At 43.7% G+C, this 22,140-nt stretch overlaps 1 protein-coding gene across 3 annotated transcripts in view; it reads right to left on the bottom strand.

Annotated features, from left to right (window-relative positions):
• PHF19 (PHD finger protein 19) overlaps positions 1–22,140 on the bottom strand; it is a 262,877-nt gene that overhangs the window by 203,605 nt on the left and 37,132 nt on the right. For all 3 annotated transcript variants that reach the window (XM_078641878.1, XM_078641879.1, XM_078641877.1), the window contains 2 exons: positions 21,017–21,221; positions 3,427–3,508 (listed from right to left, as the gene is read on the bottom strand). In XM_078641878.1, coding sequence (XP_078498004.1) covers positions 3,427–3,508; positions 21,017–21,205 — 271 coding nt within the window. In that variant the 5' untranslated portion in view covers positions 21,206–21,221. The remainder of the gene's footprint in view (positions 1–3,426; positions 3,509–21,016; positions 21,222–22,140) is intronic.

Genomic DNA, 22,140 nt, shown 5'->3' with positions numbered 1-22,140 from the left:
TGAGTACAAAGGTCTACTACATATACTAGTGGTTAGCGTTAGCTCTGTATAAATATATATACAAATAGTAGATTTTCTCAGGATCCCATTTTACTAGCGAATTGGCTTGGACAAGTATATATCACATATTTACAGAGTGAAAAGAGAAATAACATTTTTACAAAATTAAAATAAAAAGGGGTAGAGAGCGGTATGTGGGGAGAAGAGTGGGAGGCTGAGATTGGTGAGAGGAGAGAGGGGGAGACAGAGATAAGGCAGTCCAGCGTAAGAGAAATGTCTGAAGGTCAGCAGGATGGAATCCAAGGGACCAAAGGAAAGGACAAGAATCGACAAAATAGCGGACACGGGTCATGGGCATCGATGGAAACCATCTCAACATTGCAAGATGCACCCCGGGCAAGAGCGACAACAGGAGACGGACTGAGCCGCAGGCCTCTGAACATGACTAGGCCTGCCCTAAAAAGAAGGTTCTCACTCCTAAACACTTCACCCGCAAGAAGGAAGGGAGGGGTCCCTCTAAAAGACCCCTTTCCACTTCAATAACTCAACAGAGGCATTTTCATATAAAACAAATGGGACTGGAGTCTGCATTTGAACTCACACAATATAGGCTGCACCCAAAGCCTTTTTTTTCTCAACCACTGCCTTAGAAGCTGGTTTATGACACGGCGCCCACCGCAAGAACTCACGGTGCGGGTGGACCGGTTGCTGTGATTTGTAGAAACTTGACCCCCTCACGAGTGTGAGGTCAGCTGTGATAAAACGTGAATAATGTCCAAGCTGTGTTTTTATTGCAGTGTGTCCCAGAATAACACTTTACAGCAAGCCCATCAACTCAACACAGACCACAGAGTGGTTTGCCATTAAGTGTCACTTTCAATAAATCACCCCACAGAAGCAGGCTGCTGTATTTTAAAAGGCGCCCGTAAAACCTGGAATAAGCAACTGATTCAAAAACCACTTCACAAGTAAGCACTTTATGGCTGTCCTCGGCCTTAACCACAGCGCTGTGCAGTAGGCTCTAATCTTTCTGAAAATAATTAAAAGCATTGCAAAAGAATTAAAAACATTCCAGAATTGTGGGCTCACACACAAAAAAACAAAGTTGAGATCAGGTGACAAAGCTGTAGAGCGAGCAGAGAGAGGAAGAGCGTGATAAAAGCAGCATGAAACAAAATCGAGAATAAAACCCATACGAAAGGAAAGGATAACAGATGGACAGAAAAGGAACTAATGAGCAATAAAATAGAAGAAAAAAAATCAAAAAACGGCAGCGGGCCTTAGGAATTCCAAGGCGATATGTAAACAGGCAGAATGTCAGAGGCAATAGATAGTACATGACAAAGTAGATTTCTACTGGGTGAACGAAAGGGAACATAATAAGAAAAGAAGTAAATACAAATAGGTGGTGAATCCAGTTGTTGAAGTGGGGAATAAAAAGTAGGGGAAGTGTGGGCAGAGAATCCACCTCCATTTTTGCAAAAACCTGGCAAACCAGAAATCAAATGGAAGCAGTGGCTACGCAATTTCAAAAGTTACACCTGCCAGAAACATCACACTTCTTTGTAGTCATTTGGGTATTGCAGGCCACAATGTTTTTGACAGCCTTCCTATACCTCGTCCTCTGGGTGATTCTGTGTGGAATGGCCTCTCATTCTTTGTAATTGTGTTCTATTCTAGAATCTCTCTCTGGTTCCCAGGAGAATGGTCAGTTCTTTCTGAGCTTTCTCTTGAGCAACTGGCTTGATAGCCGGGGATCCTTTCGTTTGGATATTTCTCAGAAATAAATTTGTTTTGGACATTCTTCTATCTTCCGTCTCGTTTGTTGGCTGCCCCGACACCACAGCCATCCAGTGAAGAGCGAAGAACAGTTCAGTTGTCCCAGGTTTGCATCACTAACCATCACCAACACAGGCCTTCTAGAATGATGGCTTAATGACGTCACTGGGCTTTGAGACACCTTGAGACCAATACATGGAAGGCCCCTTTAAAGTATAGTGCAAAGTGTAACACTAGTTCAGGGGCGGAGGGAATGCGTTCAGCCTTTTCTACAGCATAAATTATGCTCTTATCAGTAACTTGAGGTGCATAAATGAGACTACAATGGCAAATCTGATTCTTTAGGCACAATTGTCCTACTTAAATAGTCACATTCTGAAGATTAGTATCCAAATTTGACATTTAATCAGCATTCACCCGTTATTAGTAATGAGCAGACCTGGCTTGTGGTCAAACTGAGGAAGACATCAAGTAGCCCAGAGACAAGCGTCAGGCCAAGGTCCATCTCACATAACTGGCATGTTTCGACTGCCTTGATGACGGTCATTCAGTTTTGTGCATTCAGGGTTAAGGGCCACAAAAAAACCTTTTACAGCTCAATCCAAGATCCCCTGGTACCAACTAAGGCTGCTATGCACATTCATTTCTTCATCATTTTATCAAACACAAGAGGTAGTATAAGTGTTTCCCAGGTTATTAAAAACTTAGCAACTCTGCATATTTTTGTTGTTGTTGGTACTCGTATTCCATGGCATCATGGAATCCCTTGCTTACCTGGACCTTCGCATTTCACTGAAATTGTTTGCAATTCTTTCCTTCTGTCAGAGTCTGATCAACAAGCCAACCCTATGCCAAGTACTAAAATATCTAAAACACCTGCACTCATTCCAAGACTTCAACAAACTTCCCCAAGTGGAAGCTTCCCCACTCCTCTGGCAGGACCATCCTGAGACGGCCACTTGCATTCACTCACAAAGTGGACAAGACCAAGTGGTACTATTGTTCTAACTGGGAATGGTTTAGGTGTGAGCCCGGCAGTTCAAATACACAGGTAACTCACTACACAGTCACCAAGGCCCTGAGTACAAGACAGCCAGACGGTTTCGGGTGCGAGGATCCTTAAGGGCTGGAATCCCCGACTCCAGCCGGTATTCCATCATCAAAAACAGACTATTCAGAGTTTTCTCACAAGAATGGAGAAAAGATACACAGACTGGAAAAGTCAGCTCCTTTTACATGTATATTTCCCCATTCAAAGCAGAGAATAGCTGACATTTTCCACCGGCTTTGAGCAGGTGGTAAGTGCCCGTAAGGAAGGGCGGGACAGTGTAGCGGAGGTGGGAGGGATAAAGGGGGTGGACAGGTTTAGCCCCCTTCTGGTGGGGGAGCAATATATTCTCCCTCTGTGCTGCAGCCAGAGCTGGGCTGTGTTGTGCTGATACCCACAATCGCGGAGGCAGTTGGGTGAAACTGGGTGTCTCTGGGCCTCGCATTATCAGGTCCGGAGTTTGCAGACCCAACAATTCAGGGTCCGAAATCCCTTGTTATTGTGAGAGGCAGAATGAAAGTTATGGCTCCAGGTGAATTCTCCCCCACCCCCCTAACTCATTAGCAGGGTTTAAGTGGGTAAGGGGCATGGTCACTCACCATGCTGGATATCCTTCCACAGCACCCAGTACTTGGAATTATCCTCAAAGGTTACGAGACAACTCTCCTTGGAACTGCTCACCTGCAACACACCAAGAAAACACAAAGATATGCTCTTTAAATATTGAGATAGCAGCTATTCAGGCCATCCAGTGTACACATAAAACGGTTCTCTTTACCCAGTTCTGCATTGCTAGTTGTAGAGTTGTATGGTTCTTCAAAAATTCAGAAATAGGAACACCTTTACAACCACAGGGATGTAGGACATTACAACGCATGCATTTACATCGCATGCCTTTACAACGTAAGTATTACAACGCAGTCCATTACAAATCATAGTGCTTTGGGGTGCTGGATAGTGAATAGTTTAATTTACTATTCCAACTCCAGTCTCCGTGGACACTAGGGAAGGTTATTGGATAGTAAATTAACCTATTTCCTATCCTAGAGCGCCCCCCAGAGCAATGCGTTGTAATAGTTTGCGTTGTAATGGTTGCGTTGTAAAGGTAGTGCGTTGTAAAAGTTTTGTTGTAAAGGCTGTTCACCCAACCACAGCATAGCTGACCTTCCTTCCACTCCAACTGCTCCAGTTGAACCAGACAAAGTCTCCAGAACACGCAAGAGGGGAAGATGGAATGGAAGCAAGATTTCACAAATAAACAAAGGATGCATGCAAGGTCCTGTGCCATACGATTCCAAACTTTCCCATCATTAAGACGGACAGAATTTCGTAATACTTCTGTTACCTTAAAGGGCCCTGAAAATTGACTTTCCCCTTTCTTAACCTTCCACGGAAGTTTCACTTTCACCCACATACCTACATTTATTTTTTCAACAATTTACCCTCTTTTTTTCATCAAAAGAGTTCTTTTATTTTGAGTGTTTGTCAACAATCCCGTTTCTTATATTTTCTACAAAAAGGCTCCAATTATCACTTTGAATTAACCACTCCGGGTTGCATTTAGTTCTGGCATTTCTACCAACCATTATTTCAAAAGGAGTTACTCCCAGTGCGTCATGAACAGTGGTTCTGTATATACACAGATTTGTGAAGTTGATACTCCCAATCCAGACTATTTTTTGATAGCCATTTGAATGCTTCCTTTTAACACCCTGTTAAATCTCTCAATCTTTCCATTGCAGCTAGGATTGTAAAGTGAAGTGTTTCTGCGTTTGATACCTAATTTGTCAAAATAATTTTTCACCAGGTTAGATTTGAATTGCATGCCATTACCGCTAATGACCTGTACTGGTAGATCTTCAGTAACAAAAACATTGTCCATGAACTTTAGCACTTCCATGGAGTTAATATTATCCACTAATTTAATGAAGGGCTACCTTGAAAAAACACCAATCATAGCTATAACATACCTGGGGGATGACCCACCCGGTAACATAATGTCTATGGCTACCGTATGACAAGGTTTTGCTGGAATAATGGGTTGACACATGTTTGGTTTTAAAGTTTTATGGGATTTGTCCGAGTCGGCGCATAGCATGCAGTTCTTCACAAGCCTCTCCACATCAATATAAATGCCTGGCCACCAATACCATTTTTTGATTCTTTGCTTGGTTTTTACCAAACCGAAATGTCCATCATGATAAAGAGACAAAATGTCACTTCTGAGGGACAAAGGAGGAATTGCTCTATCTCCTCTAAAAATAGTTTTGTTGCTAACAGGTAACTCCTCCTTAATCGCCCAAAAACTTCTCATCTGGTCTTTCAAACCCGATTTATTTGGCCAACCCTTTCTGATCCACTTGATGATTTGTTGTACCTCTTTATCCTGAAGATTTTTCTTTCTCAATACATCTTCTGACACCCTATGAGCTCCTTGGTCATGCACGAGTGCCACACTTAAATCGTCCCACTCATTTTCCTCACACTCCTGCATTTCAATAGGCATGCGAGAAAGAAAATCTGCTAATACATTACTTTTCCCAGGAACATAGACCATGCTGTAAATGAAATCTTGGAGGTGCATGCACATTCTCGCAATTCTAACTGAAGCATTGAGAAGTCCTTCAGTGGTTAAAAGTCTCACTAAGGGTTTAGGGTCTGTGTGGACTGTAAAATGTTTACCCCACATAAAAGAACTGAAATGTTCTAGACCCCATAAGCAAGCTATTGTTTCTTTCTCTATAACAGAAAATTTCTCATCTGTAGGGGATAAGGCACGTGAAGCATAGGCTATTATAATTTCATTCCATTTGCAATCAATCTGGGACAAAACACCACCAAATCCCTTACTGCTTGCATCCACAGTAATGGCATTTTCAAGATCTGGGTCAACCCCTCTAAGTACAGGTGCTTCGGGAATGGCTTTCTTCACATCAAGAAATTCTTCTTTGCATTTATCAGACCACACAAACCTGACTTTATTTTTGAGTAACTGTCTGATGTTGTACACTCTGCTGCTCAGTGATTACTCTCACCAAACGAAAAAGGTTGGGAAGACAGTGGAGTCAGTCGATATCATTAATATGTGTATTTATGGCACTAGGATAACTTGATCATAAATCGAGGTGCTGGGGGACGATAGGTAGTGGCTTTAGACTGCTGTTCAAAGAAGTTGAGGTGTGACAACGTGGGTTTGTCACCATTGCAGAGGGTCTCTGTCACTGTTGCAGAGCGTCCATCTCTCGCTTTCCAATATCAAGCCTGTTCTGTGATGCAAATTGTGAGGGATATCAGTGAAGTATACAGCCAAAGGAGGGTACAAGGGTACATATGGATACTCAAATCCTTCGCTTACTATAGGTAAATGGAACAAATTTGTAGACTAGAGTCCGAGAGAGGCACATGTGTGAAAGTAATTTGTGGCAGATGGCTGAAAAGTGACCTGTGAAAGGGCGCAGGAGGAGTGGTTCGGGTGGTGACAAGGACCGTTGGACACTGAGACGAGTCTGTCTCAGTGGATGGCAGTCACGGTGGCGGGTTAGTAATTTGGATTTTGGACTGGTCTGGTATCCGGGAGGGGGGCATCATGGTGGGGCCCGCCCGACCGGCAATAAACCTAAAAATAAACATAGGGAGTGTGTCTCATCTCCTCCCTGCCTGCTCGCGGCTCCTTGGCTTCTTCTTAGCCTCCTTGGTGTGTGCAAGGTATTCACCTCAGCTTTGTACAGATATGCATGGATGAATATTTCTCGGGCCTTACTGGGTGACTCTTCCGGTTTAGGAAAAATGTGCCTTCTGGGTGAATTGAAGTCTGCCTGATTGGAGTGGCAAGTAGCCTGGTGAACTGACTTCTTCAAGCTATTGGTATTGCTCTTTCCTCTACTGGTTCCTCCAGGCAAACTAGCGGTTGATTCTTCCTGTTCAGACTGGGCCTGTTTGCTGTCAGAAAGACAGTGTTTAACTTAATAATGCTGTTTTCACTTAGAATTGAAATCCTTAAAAAGAATCTACATGGTTTAATAGAAAAATATATTTAGTGTAACGAGTAGAGTTTTGATAGTATGATTAAGAATTACAGATTAGGTCCCATCCCAGTTTGTTCATTATTTGAGGATCTTAGTGGACCTAAATTAAATTCTAGACTTAATCCAGGATGGTGCAAGAGAAGTACATGTAGTAGAAGAAAATATGAGAGGTGTGGATGACAAACAGGCTAAACGTGAGGTGAGCAGAGACGTGATGAGAGTAAAAATGAAAGGCAATTTTTGGTGGTGGTACGTAATGAAGTAAGGATAAAACTGCTGAAAGGGGACAGGAAAGGAAATCAGAAGTATTACAGCTGTGTCCAGTTGCAGGTGGTGGAAGGAGGGAATGTTTGGACCCACAGCAGGGTGTTGTCATCAAAAGTCAATAAAAAACTGCTGGTGGGTGTAAAACAGGAATGCTGATGGATATTGTTGGTGCAGAGGTGGAAAGTCTTGAGTGATGGGTTAGTGTGAGAAAGGGGTATGCACTGAAACACATTGGATATTTACTTGGACTTTGGTTTCATTTGTTTGTGTGTGATGTCATTAATATGATTATTACTCTCACTCATATTGAAAACTTTAGAACTCCTACTGTCCCTTGTTAGCTATTATTTGGGCTGGATGTAGGTGTACCAGACTCCTGGTCCTCTTGAAAATCAGTGGTGCAGTCATTTAATATTTTACTTTGACCTCAGTGTTTGAGTAATGTAACACCTTAAAATATCATTCGAGTTCTCTGCCCCCAAAACTGCCCGTTTCTCAATCTGGGGTTGGTGTAATCGTGACTCTTAGAGTATATCCATTTGTATCTCTTCCTTGTGTGACTTTACATCTTGTACATTTGCAATTTTTTTGTTTGTATCTTTTATGTAACGCATGTAATCCTAAATCCTTATGTTTTGCCATTGGTTCTTATGTAAAACACACTCACACCATTCACCCGCTCAGCCTGCACTCACAGTCCTCACTCTGCACTCGCAATGCACATGCTCCGTTTACCCTGTACCTCACCCTGCAGTCACACAAGCACACTACTCACCCTGTGCTCATGTCACACTTCACTCACCTGTCCCCCTCACTGCTCAATCTGCAATCTCACTCAAATAAGCCCATCACTAACCATGCATTCTTTCGTCCAACTCTGCACTTACATATGGTCACCTCACTCAGCCAGCAGTCACTCCTATTACCCTACTCTCACACTGTTGCACCACTCCCGTGTACTATTTAATCTATGCCTACTCAGGACCATTAACCTTAAACACTAGGCATAGTATTCAGAATGGACGACTCCGTGCAGTAATCACCAAGGTGGGATTATGAACAAAATATATACCATAAAGGAACCTGCAGAGATGAAAAACAAAATAGTGTGCACATCTCTCACCTCTTAAGCTATTGCTAATCCCTGCATCCTATTGCAGAATAAGCTGCATGCACCCCAGCCAGTGGTTCTGATGCACAACATGGAATGGGAACACTTCTAACATAGCATCAAATTCAAAACCATTACAACGCCCTTCCAACCACACACCCTATGCATATTGTATCTTGCTACTCATGTAGGCAAGTGCTTCAGAGCTCCACATAGGGGTAGTAGGCCCTCTATACATATAACAATACAATACATTCAAGACCGCTCCAGCCTCTGTTTCTTGGCTCTGTCCTTTAGCTCCTGCCGCCTTGCAGCCGCCCATTCAGTTAATGCCTTCTTGCATCTACCTTCAACTCCTGCATTGTTCGCTCTCACCATCCTCATCCAACTGATGAGTGATTACCTCCTCAATCCCTTCTGCTATTTCCTTCTTGTTTTTTTTTCTGTTATTTTACTGAGTTTTATATAGCACAAACTTGAACCGGAGGTATCTAGTATCAGAGTGCTTTACATCGTACCAGTTGCGTTACATGAGGACACATTCATTTTTGTTAGGCACGGGGAGAATAAGCGATTTTCACAGGATTTTCAGCGTCATTGCCTAGACTCGAACCCAGTTCCGCAGATTCGAGGTCGACCAGCCTAGCCGTTAGGCCAACTCCTCTCCTCTCTTGTATCTCTCCCCTAAGTACTCCCCTTCTTGCATCCATTCCTCCAGTGCCTGCCTTCAAGTATCCCTTACTTAACTCTCTACATCAATAGTTTGTATGGTTAAGCTACCGTAGTGCTTAATAATAATGCTTTGTATTTTCCTTCCTTTTAGGCAGTATTGGTGGAACCAAACCCACAATTACAATCTTTGTGGTGTACACACAATATTCTTACTGCTACCTTCATATTCGTGAACTCTATTACTACATTGATTTTCTACAATTACATTTTAATCAAAGAAATGAGAAAACAGCCAAGACAGTATTTAAGTGGTGCTCAAAAGCAGCAAATTAAATCAAAACAAGAGCAGTTTAAAGGCAAATTTATGAAAATTGACTCTATGTTTAGGTCTCCAGGTGATCATGACGCATCATCATCTCATGCATCATTACCAGAAGGCGATGCAGCTGGCTCATCAACAGGAGAAAAAGCAGCATTGCCAGAATCCCAATTGGTCACACCACATGACAAAACATTACAGTGCTCTGATCAAACCACAGATGTACCTTTTAGCTTTGAAGCACCAATTGTGGCAGCACTGCAGGCAACAACAACTACTATCGGAAACATAGAAAGCAAAAGTAAAAAGGCTGTGCCAGCAGTGCCTCAATCTATTACAGAAGGAGTCCGAGAAAGTGCTGGTACACCAGCTAGGCCTACACTGCTACCAGTGACTGAAGGAAGCTTAGAGACTGAGAATACACCATCAGCAGATGAATCTCTGAGTCTAATATTACAAACAAGTGAAGGAAGTGCTGAAATTGTAAGTGCACCAGATATATCACTGCTGCTACCAGTGGCTAAAGAAAGTGAAGAACCTTCAAATGTGCTACTTGTTTCTTAAGTATTGCCAAACATTGAAGAAGAAACTGAAGACCTTATGAGTAAGGATGTGGAATTACACTTAGAAGACGTAGAATCAAGCAGTACCCAGTTTTGCCAGGATTTGTACCCGAGTGATAGAGGGAACTTTTTAGACAAACCTTGGCATGATACCGAGTAACGAAGGTTTGTCATTAGAAGTGGCCCATGCAAGCCTAGAGGACCCTTCCCACGAGATATTAAAAACAGGTGCTTTTCCACAAACTACTACTACAAGGAAAATAGGACTGGAGATAAGACTCCAAGACTGTGGTTGTGCTACTCTTTAAAAATGGACAGTGCATACTGTGAACCTTGTTGGCTTTTTGGAGATAGAAAACTTCCATCCTATCAGCAAGCATGGGCTAATGGTATAAAAGATCGGCAAGGCATGTCTCGAAAAATTAAAGAACATGAAATGACGCGCTCTCATTTAGTGGCTTGTGATGTACATGGAAGATGGAGGCAGGATGAGACTATCGATACACAACTGAAATCCGACTGCAGATCGAGCAAAAAAAATAAATGTGAAAGCTTTAACAGAAGACTTTGCACGAAGAAAGGCCAAGAGGGAAGCATTCTTTCAGTCAAGTACATCTCTCCAGTTCAGTGAACCAAGCAGTAGTAGCCTTCAGCCACCAGTCTAATTTGCCAGTCACTCTTCCTGGTGTTAGCAGTCTTCAGCCTTGTGTTCACTCTAAGTATTGTTTTCTGCTGTATCACCCTTCAAACTCTGCAATACATTTCATCAGGCTCCTGCAAATACTCTTCCTACTTCATGTATCTGTCCTGTGAGTCCCATGAGGAAGCAGTAAGTAATGTGGTATTCTGCCAGTATATCATACTTTAAATATTGTTCGCTTATATATAGGCTACCTCAATATTCTGAACATGTGTTTATAGATAGGCAACAAGAAGTGTATTCAGTTTAACCTGACATATATACACCCCCTTGACACTTTTCTTTTGCACAGACAAAAGGGGCATTATTTAAGTAAACAGCTTTGTTTATTATGCTGCTGAACTTGTTATTGTTTTGCCGGCCCCTTAAATATTTGCGCGTTTATGCCCAAACTAAAGGGGCATACTTTGTCGAAACTGGTTTAATGTTTATGCTCCTAAACTTGTTGTTGTTTTTATCACTCACGTTGAAATATTTGCACCTTTATGCAAAAATAAAAGGGGCATTGTTTGACTGGATGGGTTAGATGTTTATGCTGCTAAATTGTTATTACTTTACCAGGTACTTTGAAACATGTATGCCTTCATGCACAAACAAAGGGTATTAGTCTGACTAAATAGGTTGGATTTATGCATGCTGCTTTGCTGTCTGCTGTACTTGTTACTGTTTTGCTAGTCACTTTGAAATATTTGAGCCTTCAAAAAGGGAATTGTTAGTTTAAAGTGGTTTGATTATTGAATGTGCTGTAGTTGTTGTTTATCAGTTGCTTTGAAATATATGTGCCATGCCTTTATGCACACACCAAACGGGGAATTGTTCGACTAACCTGGCTTAATTTTTGCATACTGCTGGACTTGTTTTTACCATGCACTTTGAAAGTATTTTCACCTTGATGCAAGAAGAAAGTTGGATTGTTTTACCAAACATACTTGATTTTTGTATATTGCTGGACTGGTGATTGCTTTATTTTGCACCTTGAAAGTATTTGCACTTTTTCTTTTCTTTTACCAACTACAGTTTGTATAGATCGTCATTAGGTACTTGCTGATATGGTTTGTAGTAGTAGTATAAATCTTTATTCGGTAAAAATTCTCACCATAAAAGAATACATTTTATACAATTATACATTACTTTTTGTTAAAAAAAGAAATGAAGAACATTGGGTAAAACCTAGCAACGATAAAATTCCCTTATTAAAAAGTGAAGGCTGCACATTATACAGTACATTGGATGATTATTGTGAGGCCCCAACCAAAACATCCTCATCAGTACACTATTGCATAATGATTAGAATGACTTCAAAAGCCACACTAATCATCAACATAACGTCCTGCCAATAGGGGCCTGCTAGCTATTTGGCGGGGAGGAGTGTTGCTTCATCCTCCTAATACGAGTCAACCATGCACTACTCAGATATTTAGCCACCCCGCATACCATGGCAGAGGAAGACGGGTCAGTGGAGAGAACCCGTAGGGCCATTCTATGGCACCTCAAACCCAAACCCATGCATACTGGTTTCAACCAAACCTTCCTGGCAACTTTATAAGCGGGGCAGGCAAAAAGTAAATGCGCCACAGACTCCTTTGGAGCCGCACACCCGGGGCAGGGGCGCGGAGGACCACCAACATTAGTCCACCCCGAGGTGAACTCGTGCACCGGAAGGGTCCCATACCTGAGTTTTAAATAAAGGGCTCTATCCAGAGGCTTGGCTATGAGGTCGAGGAAGGGTTCCAACTTCCTAGACCATTTAAACTCTAAGAACCGCTCTGTGAGTAAACCCCCAACGCCACTGCGTGTTGCCTCTGCCTGAACCCAGTCCCAATATAACTTCTTAATCACCGGTTTGGGGGGTGGCATTTGACTCGCCCACACATCCCTCAGGCCCAATTGCACCACCAACTGCCTCACGTTGCTCAACCACCCGATCTGGTTACCGATGTCGAGCAAAATTAGTTCATCCAGCACAGCAGCATAGTTGGCGAGCTCCCTGGTCCTTCGCAACCGAACCCAAAACAATACAGGGCGCAGCTGCACTAGATCTTTAAAGGATCGCCTGCCCAGATCTAGCCGCAAAGGAATTAGCGGGGTAGAAACAGGGAGAGCCACCAAGTCCCTCAGAAACTTGTTTTCCGCTGCAACTAGCTCTGAAACATTTTCAAACCCCCACAGCTCGGAGCCATATAGTGCGGCCGGGAGAATCTGGCCCTCATAGATTGCCATGACCGGTGCCACAGGTTTACTCATTGACTCCCGATGCTCTCTCAAGGTCACCCCTGACACTCTTTTATGGCTGAGTAACATTTTAGCCAGGTGGTCCTTCCAATTCATCCGACTATTTACCCGCACCCCCAAATAGTCGAATGAATCTACCAACTCCAAGGGTGCCCCATTGAGCGTAAAATTATTTCTAAATCTTTGGGAGGGTGAAAGAGCCATGAGCTTAGTTTTTGAGGTGTTAATGGTAAGTCCTCTATCTGTGCAAAAAGTGCTGAATCGGTGCAGAAGCTTTTGGAGTCCCACCGGGGATTTAGAGATCAGTATGGTGTCGTCCGCGAAAAGTAGAGTGGGGATTCTTTCCCCCGCCAGGGATGGTGCATCCGCCTCTTCCTCTCTCAGATGATCCACCACTCCATTCACAAACAGAGAGAAGAGGGCCGGTGCCATAACACATCCCTGGCGTACTCCCCTCCTCACGGGCACCCTATCTGTCAGCTGGCCCTGGGTGCCCCATCTGATCCTCGCATAATTCCCCTCGTGGAGCCTTACAATAAAACTCAAAAGAGACCCGGGGAAACCCATCTTCTCCAACGTCTCCCACAGCCTTACTCGAGGGACCAGGTCAAAAGCCGTTCTGAGATCTATGAAAGCCATGTAAAGGCTACCCCTTTTGATGGTAACTGACTTCCAATAGATGACAAAAAAGCGAAAGACCTGGTCCATCGTACCCACCTTCTGGCGGAATCCTGCTTGAAGGTGGGAGAGGATTTGTTCCTCTTCCATCCAAGCTCCAACCCTTGAGATAATGACCCTGCCAACCACTTTCTGAATCACGTCTATCAGACTGATGGGTCTGTAATTGGCAGGGTCCTCTCTAGCCCCCTTTTTGAACACAGTGACCACCTCAGCCCCCTTCCAAGAGTCTGGCACGGGATGACCCATGGCAATCAGATTCATTATGAGGGCAATTAGTTTGGCCCAAGCCCTAGGTTCCTCTATCAAAAGGTCCCCCGGGATCCCATCCGGGCCAGCCGCCTTCTTCGGGGTCAGATATCTGATAGCCACTACTACTTCCGTGGGCGAAAATGGATCCTCAAGCTCCCTTGTAAGTTCCCCTTCTCTACCCCTGGCTGCCGTTGAACAAGAGGGGACTTCAGTTCCACCATATAGTGCCGAAAAATGGTCAAACCATTGCTGGCTTGTTATGTGGGCGGCTAATGGCTGTGCGCTCTGCTGCCTAGCTTTATTAATAAGGTCCCAGAATAACCTTGAATTCCTCATACTAACAGCACAGTTTAGGTCCTGCCAATGTTGTTCCTCCCACTCTCGTTTGGCCAGTGCTATTACCCTTAAATAGTCCTTCCTAGCCGCTCTAACTAGTGAGGGATCTTTTTTAAGTAGGGCAGCTGTTAGCTCCTTCCTTTTTCCCTTGCACTGGGCCGAGTACCAGGGATTACTAGAATGGGAGGTATATTATTAACTCTACGGCTTTTCCCTTTGGATAAAAAATATTGGCTCACCTGCTCTATTGTGTTTTTGTAGGCTGTATCAAAGGCAATGGGCGACTCCGGGGCGCTTCCCATTCCCTGTTCCTGTGCCGCCAAGTCCAAGGTCAGATATACCACAAGAGATTTTATACTCCCAAGTTGATCTTCCTGCAATTGGGCCTTGTCCCATTTCAACCTACGGTTACTATTGTAAGGGAAAACCTCTTTGGTTAACCTCATGGGAACACTCATCCCCCCACCCTTTGGGTTACCCCACCTAAACTTGGTACAGAGGGGGTTGTGGTCACTATCCTGTGTAGCCACCACCTCCATATCTATTAGGTCTTTCCACAATCTAACGTCCAGTAGGATGTAATCAATTCTAGACGGACCATTAAGCCTGTTGAAGGTCATTGCACCAACGCTGTCGGACATAGTCCTGCCGTTGAGTGTTCTTAAATTGTTTTCCCTAGTGAGGGCATTAATTTGTATTGCCCTTGCTGACCATTTTCGAATAGGGGGTAGTGACAAGGCTGGGATAGACCATCTAGAATCTTCCCCCTCAGTACCCAAAGGATCATCCCCACTAAGGGGTTCAAACGTGCAGTTAAAATCCCCGCCCACTATAATTTTAGCAGATGGGGGACACTTAGCTAATGCTAAGTCTAAACTCGTTAAGATTACTGAGGAAGTGTCCCCCGGTGCCCCTCTAGCGTAAACATTATGGTTTGTTTTTATCCTACATACAGTGTTATTTATGGTGTTGCTTGCACTTGTCTGTAATACGTGTACCTTAAATTTTGTATTTAACATTGTTTACACTACAGAAACGATAAATTAAAACAAACATCTGCATCAGTGTTCTGAAGCATCCAAACAGTTTTCTTCCTCAGCCTTGTTTGCCTGCCTGTTTTGCAGTGCTAACTAATAAAGACATTATGTTTGAAATTGCTTCCTCAGTTCACGTTATTATCATGCACAACCCTTGACAGTCGCTAGTGTGTAGCATGCAGATAATTCAACAGTCTATTTCTCATGACTTTCACAGGATACTGAGTTATAGCTTGTGTACTTCTCATGTATATTGTCAGTCGAGTTTTTATGGAATTGCAGGTTTGGGTTTCTATTTCAAAGTTTCACTGTATTGTCAATTCTATATCAGACCCTTCATAGTTGTTCTTTGTTCTCCAGCCATAGGCAGTTCCTGAGACAATAGGATCACTCCTTGGCATTCTGATTGCTGCCTCAGTTAAATAATTTGCTTTTGACAGTATTGTTGCAAATGACATAGCGTGTATGTTAAGAGTGTTTCCCACTTTCTCACTAGAACTTACAGGAAGACAATATAGAGGCATTATGCTAGATTTCTGGGTGGCAGGGCAAAGTGGTACATGGTGGGCCGCGCTGCCGGGGGGGGGGAGGAGGGGGGCCCTAGGGGGCCTCCATGTGCTTTGCAGGGGGGCCCCTTCAAGTTTCGTTACGCCACTGGAAGGACGAAACACCACCTGCCAGCGTGGAAGCCCATCATTATGTCCCTCTAATCTCACCTTTTACACCACACTGTATGAAATGGTGTGGTGTGAGCAGGTTCCAGACTCCTCCATATCACTATAGGTCTACTTCTACATTATAGCGGATCGATGGGTGGGGGACTGCCCACTGTTAGGACCTTCTCATTCTCCCAGCCACCAGATGTACGAATATGTGTGTCACCACAGCTACACTCCACTGGACACGAGGGGGTGTGGTGGGTCCACCTGGGACTTGAGAGTGGTCCCCACGTCACCGTTTCATGCCCACTTTCTTGTACTGGGTTTGTGTCACCGTAACCACATCCCTCAGCCTATGAGTCACCGTAACCACATCCCCCAGTCTACTCTGATAAGGGGAATAGGCTTATGAGGGGCTTTCATAGAAATCACCGTCTTGTAACGTCCCTTTAAAAATCATTGAGTACGTTACCATGACGTTGAGTTTCCTCTGATACCAGGGGATTCCACCACTCTTTAAAGATAGACACCATTACCACAATAGCGTTACAAGACGGTCAAACAATGCCCCTTTTATTTCTGCATAAAGGTGCAAATATTTCAACGTGAGTGATAAAAACAACAACAAGTTTAGGAGCATAAACATTAAACCAGTTTCGACAAAGTATGCCCCTTTAGTTTGGGCATAAAGGCGCAAATATTTAAGGGACCGGCAAAACAATAACAAGTTCAGCAGCAAAATAAACAAGGCTGTACGGAAAGTGGTTAGGTCATTATAACTTAAACACAAATGTTACCATTACCTAAAGGGTGGCAATCAATATACCGACCTCGGAAGGATGGAAGGCCAAGTCTGCCTTGCTGGGATCCAAACTTGTGAACTTCAGATAATTACATGCGCCAGCGGAAAACGTCCAGCTTGCTGAGCCATACAACCGGTTCAGATATCTTGACACAAACGTTGGTGGGGGTGGTGGTGTCTGACTGGAGGTGGTTGTGCCTTACCCATCTGGGGCCTCGGCGTCTGTAATCAATTAGGACCTCTTAACTTCTCGATATGGCAGCGCCCATGGGCGTGCGCAAAGCTTTCTGGGACCGGTTTCTGAATACCGGAGTTTGGGGAAGCTGGACATCCGGCAAAAAAGTGGAGCCATATATTCTATTGTATTGTTATTGCATTTATAGCGCTTACTACCCCAGACGAGACGTCGAAGCGCTTTTTCGTCATATATAGTTTCACTAACATTAAAGCACTCTTAATCAGAAACTTTTAGCCGGATGTTCTGAATCCGTTCAACTCCTAATAATCCCAAAATATGAAAAATACGGTATTTTTGGACACACAGATTTGTTTTTTACTTACTTAACTTAAAAGTCATCTGGTGTTCCCGATTAAAGTAACAGAAAAGCATTGGAAATGTATGTACTGCGACAAACGCAAGAGTTGGTAACAAGGATGCCTTCGAAATAATCACATTTTACAGAGAAGATTCGGGGGCGATACTAAAATGTATGTTTTTTAGCATTCATAAATCTATGAATCATATCCACACAAGTAAGATTTGACAGATTTACAAATGTAAGGGTACTTGCAAAAATCCCTAGTTATGTAAACGTATGCACTTCTCTGCCACTAACCGTACTCATGTGACTTGTATGCAGTCGCGTTTGGTGGGAATATGAATTTGCACTTTTAACTACTTTTTCTATTTTTCTCCACTAGTAAAAAAAATTCCAGTGGGGCTCTTCGCCTCGAACACTCCTATAGAATTTGGGGCGTGCTCCGTTTCCAATCCCACCCTAGAAACAGTTACTGCTTGGGAAGTGCACTACAAGCGTTTCCAAACAGTCATGCCTCGAAAAATCAAAATTCTGCAGAGTCATGAAAAAACAAACAAGAAGGAGGAAGGATTGAACGTCATCACATTGCTTCTGAGGTCCTTTCAAATTGCCGCATTCATTCATCCCTGTAAGGATCGGAGCCTTCAGGGAAGGGAGTTGCTCACACAACATCAATCATGTCGTGATGTGGTGGGGCAGACGGACGCCCAAGGCTTCCATCCACAAAGGTACTGAACAGGCCCTGCTGTGTACAGGGATCTTACAGTCCCAACAACAACTACAAAAGTCCCTCAAAATGTCAGAAATTACCCTAAGGCTGAAATGTCAGCATTTTCCACTCAGGCCCTGGCTCAGCCTGATGGACGGTATGGGTGACTCGTGAGCACAGCGCCTGGATCCCGAGTCATGTTATTGGCAACTCACACACCAGGAGCATTAGTGCTTAATTTGTAAAAGAATTAGTGCCAGGGCCCTTGACAGGAGGACACTAGAGCTTGCACCATCCATTGCCAATGAGAGCAACAACACACTACTAATCATCACACTCTTAAAAGTGTGACAATTCATTCTATTACACGGCCCCAAAGCTATAAGAATGGCTTTGGAGGCAAATACTAATCACTGAAAATGTAAATTGAACTACTAAACAGATGTTGTTTTGCTCGTACCTATATTTGGCAGACACCGCTACCATGTAGCAGACAGTCATGAGCCCTGGTGCTGGCAATTAAGTGCCGGTGCTGAGCACCGGAAACCACCGGTACAAATTAAGCACTGCATGGCTTCTGCAGACCCGCCTCTGCTCACCATCAGGGGTCGTAAGGCAGGCTCATGCACCCCTGCTATTTCAATGGCACCTCAACCCTTTATGGCCCCGTCAGGTCCATGCCACTAAAGGTCTGTGAGATTTGGGAAACTCAGGGGCCACTTTTCCCATTCTGCAGGGGGCCACTCACTATTTTGCGTTAACGCGCTGCACACGATGCAGCATGTTTCAAATGATACCGGCTCCCATCACGCCGGTCACATGGTGAAGAGTTGATATGTCGCAGTGAGCAAAGGAGCTGGAAAGTAGGGGTGTGGCTCCCCTGGTGCAGCAGGTAAAGTGGCACCAGGGATTAGAGGCCTAAAGGGTCCACTCAACACTGATTATTGATGCATTTTATAATTCAAACAACAGCTAGAGGGCATATTTCTTCGCGCTAAGGCTCATGGCACACTGACAACGCTACTGGTGGAAAGCCCTAGGTAGAGTAGCTTTTCCAGCGCACATGTTGGGGGCTCTGCACACAATGTCAATTAAGGGTTTTGCATCCACTCCAGGACAGTGGAGGAGACTTCAGAAGCCTTTTCAGGCTGAAGCCTACTAGACAGCGCAGTTGTGTGATTTGCTAAAGACATCTTGGGGACATTCAGAAAGCTTCTCTGGGAATACACTCTGCCCATTGTTTACCACTGGCTTTGTGGTTTGTAACTCACATTTTCTGGCTTTCTGTTTCCTGGCTTTGTTTTTGGCTGTCCAGGGTAAGTTTCTCCCGCCCAAGGAGCAAAGCCTTTTCACATCACCTCCCCTTCTATTCTTCCACAAGTGCTCTTTTCTTTAAACAGGCCTGTAAATCGTTTTATCTTGTTACATTTGCTGTGCATTCAAAGACAGAGGTCAAATGTCAGGTTCTGTGGAGGGATCTTGGTGTTTACTTTTCTTTCTCTGACTTCAATGTGAGAGGATTTATGTTACAATATTGCTGGATACTGGAGGTGGCTTAAGTCCTTCATCACTCCCACCAAACCTACTACCAACTTCCAATGCCCCTGTGTTAATAACATTGTCCAGCTTCTGTATTGCCTAACATCAAGTCCCTGAGAAACACTGGTAATCAGTAAGGGGACCTATTGCATCCCATTTCTTGTGGCACGCCCTTATCTACATTCTCACCGGGGCTAGCTATCATGAGTGTAGGAAGTGCAGTGGCACCGCGGCCCAGAGAATTGAAGGGGCTGTTGCACCACAGATATCGCTGTCTTTCACTTCCAAACTGGGGTGCTCATTTTCCAAGCTTGCCATGGCACCCTCACAACACAACTGATTCTACCAATGAAAAGAAGAGCAATTTCACCACCAAAACACCTTCAATATACCATGACAACTACCTACCTCACTTCGCCAAAGCTAAGAGGTTTGTCGGCCAAATATATGCCACATTACACAATGCTCCGCTTTGTTTTCAAAGCCAAACAGGGCCTTGCTACTCCATACCTCCGCCATTTGGTTACACGCCTCTCCCCTTCTCAGTCACTATGCTAAGAACCTGTCTATCACTCATCACCATCCTGAAAAGTAAATACACATATGTAAATGTCTTCCCTTTATATAGGTTGTCTTTAAATGTCTTTACACAGCAAAGTTTGTGTTTTACTCACTAAATACCAAACACAACTTAAAAAATGTTTGTTTTGTAATCCAGCCCATTCCAAGTGTTATTATGCAGCACTTTCTTTTGTAAGCCTGGCACAACACTTTTGTTAACATAACTAAAGTATTACCTCAGCAAATACAGCACAAAATTGAATAGTAATTATCAGTGAATGCTATGTGGGTGTAGCTGTATGGTCAACTGTTCAGTTTAGCACCTCCTGAAGCAGAGCTCCCAGTGCTGAAACATGTTCACAACCAAATGAGTAATTTTTGTTGTATTTGAGTAAGCGCCCATCTGTCCAGCCACAAACTCCACCCTTTCTGAAACTGCAATTTTTTTAATACCACAAACTATTGTTGGTTCTTTTTCTTGTATGATCGGAGATCTTTGCACAATGTTTGCACTAGTGCTCTGTTTTGATAAAAGAAAATAAATTCCTCCAAGAATAAAAGTGTGGACTTTTGTCAATCAATTAACTATTTTTAACCAACATGCTCGGTGTTTGGCACTACCAGATAAACAATTCGATGGCATGACATGGCATTGTTAATAATGCCAGTTTTACAAAGCAGAAATGAACATGAACTGGAGCTGAAGGGGGACATTTGGCTACTGCAAGCAGTGTATCACGAATGGTACAGGAGTTGATTTTATTTTTTTTGTAATGCTGGTGTTTTGTCAATCCCTATCCTTCTCATGATCTAATCTAGGGAACACAATACACGAACTGTACGACAAAGAATACATTTTAATTTACAGATTTCAGACAAAAATATGGCACGTGTACAAAAATACAGATCTTTAAAAAAGACCTGGTGCACTGCAACAACTAACCCTATAAATTATGCAACATTCATGATAGTGGCAAAACACCATCCATGCACTAATAGTGCTAAAAAATAAAACACCTAGACCCATTTAGTGCAATGCATGCAAGCATCCCAAATCCTTTTGCACATTTCAAATTCAAGCAAGTAGAAAATTGTTGGCATGTAAATAAACAACAACTTAAACTTAGAACAAATTCTAAATTTCCCAATTGATAAAAAGTACAGTAGTTTTCGTGCATGTTCGCTTACCCTCTTTATCTTTCCGAGGTAGTAGAGCCCATCGGTCCACCGACAGAGCACATACTGGCCTTCGGTGAGGGTGGTCATCTGCTCCTTCCACCCGCTGTGGTTCCTGGGGAATGCTTCAATGGCTGATTGCGGCAGGTGGCCGGCTGCGTAGACATCCTGGGTAGTTGGCTGCAAAGCATGGTTGGCCATCAGCTTCCCTGTAACCCTAGAAGAGGCAAATAGCCACATTGGTTTTTGTTAAAGGCAGCATCACCCTTCCAAAAAACCCTTACGTTCAGTCATAGCTGCCAGCAAACTACAACATTTGACAAGCACTTTGTTGGGCACATGACACAAAGATCTAGGACTCCTCGCACAAAGTGTAAATGTAATGTAAATTGATACTTGTACAGCGCACTACTCACCCGCAAGGGTCTCAAGGCGCTTGTACGAATACCGCTGTGGAACCCATCCTGGCTTTCCCTGTGAGGTGTCCCCTCCTGGGCACCCCCAAGGTGGAGGCCAGGCATCCTTAGCGTTGTGGGGGCCGTTGTGGAGATTAAGCAAGCTATCGCCCAGAGTTGCAGCGAGGGACCCATGATTGGAATAGGCACCGAGGCGAGAATTATCAGGTCCGTGGAATTTTGAGCCCAAGACCCGCCGAGGCGGGGAATTGAACCCTGGTCCCGGGCCAGAACTCTGCATCAGGGTCTGCCGCTCTAACCATTGAGCCACACTTCTCCAGTCTGCAGCACTGCAGCATTGTCCAACAATGCGTTGGCGCGTGCAAGTTCAAAGATGGAGGCACATCCTTGAGAATTCCAGCCCATAGGCTTGAAGTCACCCGAATCCCAAATCCAAGAGCCCAGTCTAACTTCACACGGTTCAGAAAAGAGAACTTTTCAAATCTGTATACAACTAGGTTTTCGCATTAAAGGAGCTACAACCTTAGTGATCGAACTGTTAGGAGCTTCACAGATTTAACCAAAGTGGACCAAACCCACAAGAATTCCAGCACCCTGAAGTAAAGGAAGGGAGACACCCAGCGCTTTACAAAACTCCCAAAATAAATAAATACAAAATAAATAAAGATGTAATTAAACAACTGAAATTGGGACTCTATGCTACTTGTTTTTAATGATGTG

Source organism: Lissotriton helveticus, chromosome 5_1 (genome assembly GCF_964261635.1).
Source record: "Lissotriton helveticus chromosome 5_1, aLisHel1.1, whole genome shotgun sequence".
Taxonomy (NCBI): domain Eukaryota; kingdom Metazoa; phylum Chordata; class Amphibia; order Caudata; family Salamandridae; genus Lissotriton; species Lissotriton helveticus.
This window is presented reverse-complemented; position numbering and strand designations above follow the sequence as displayed.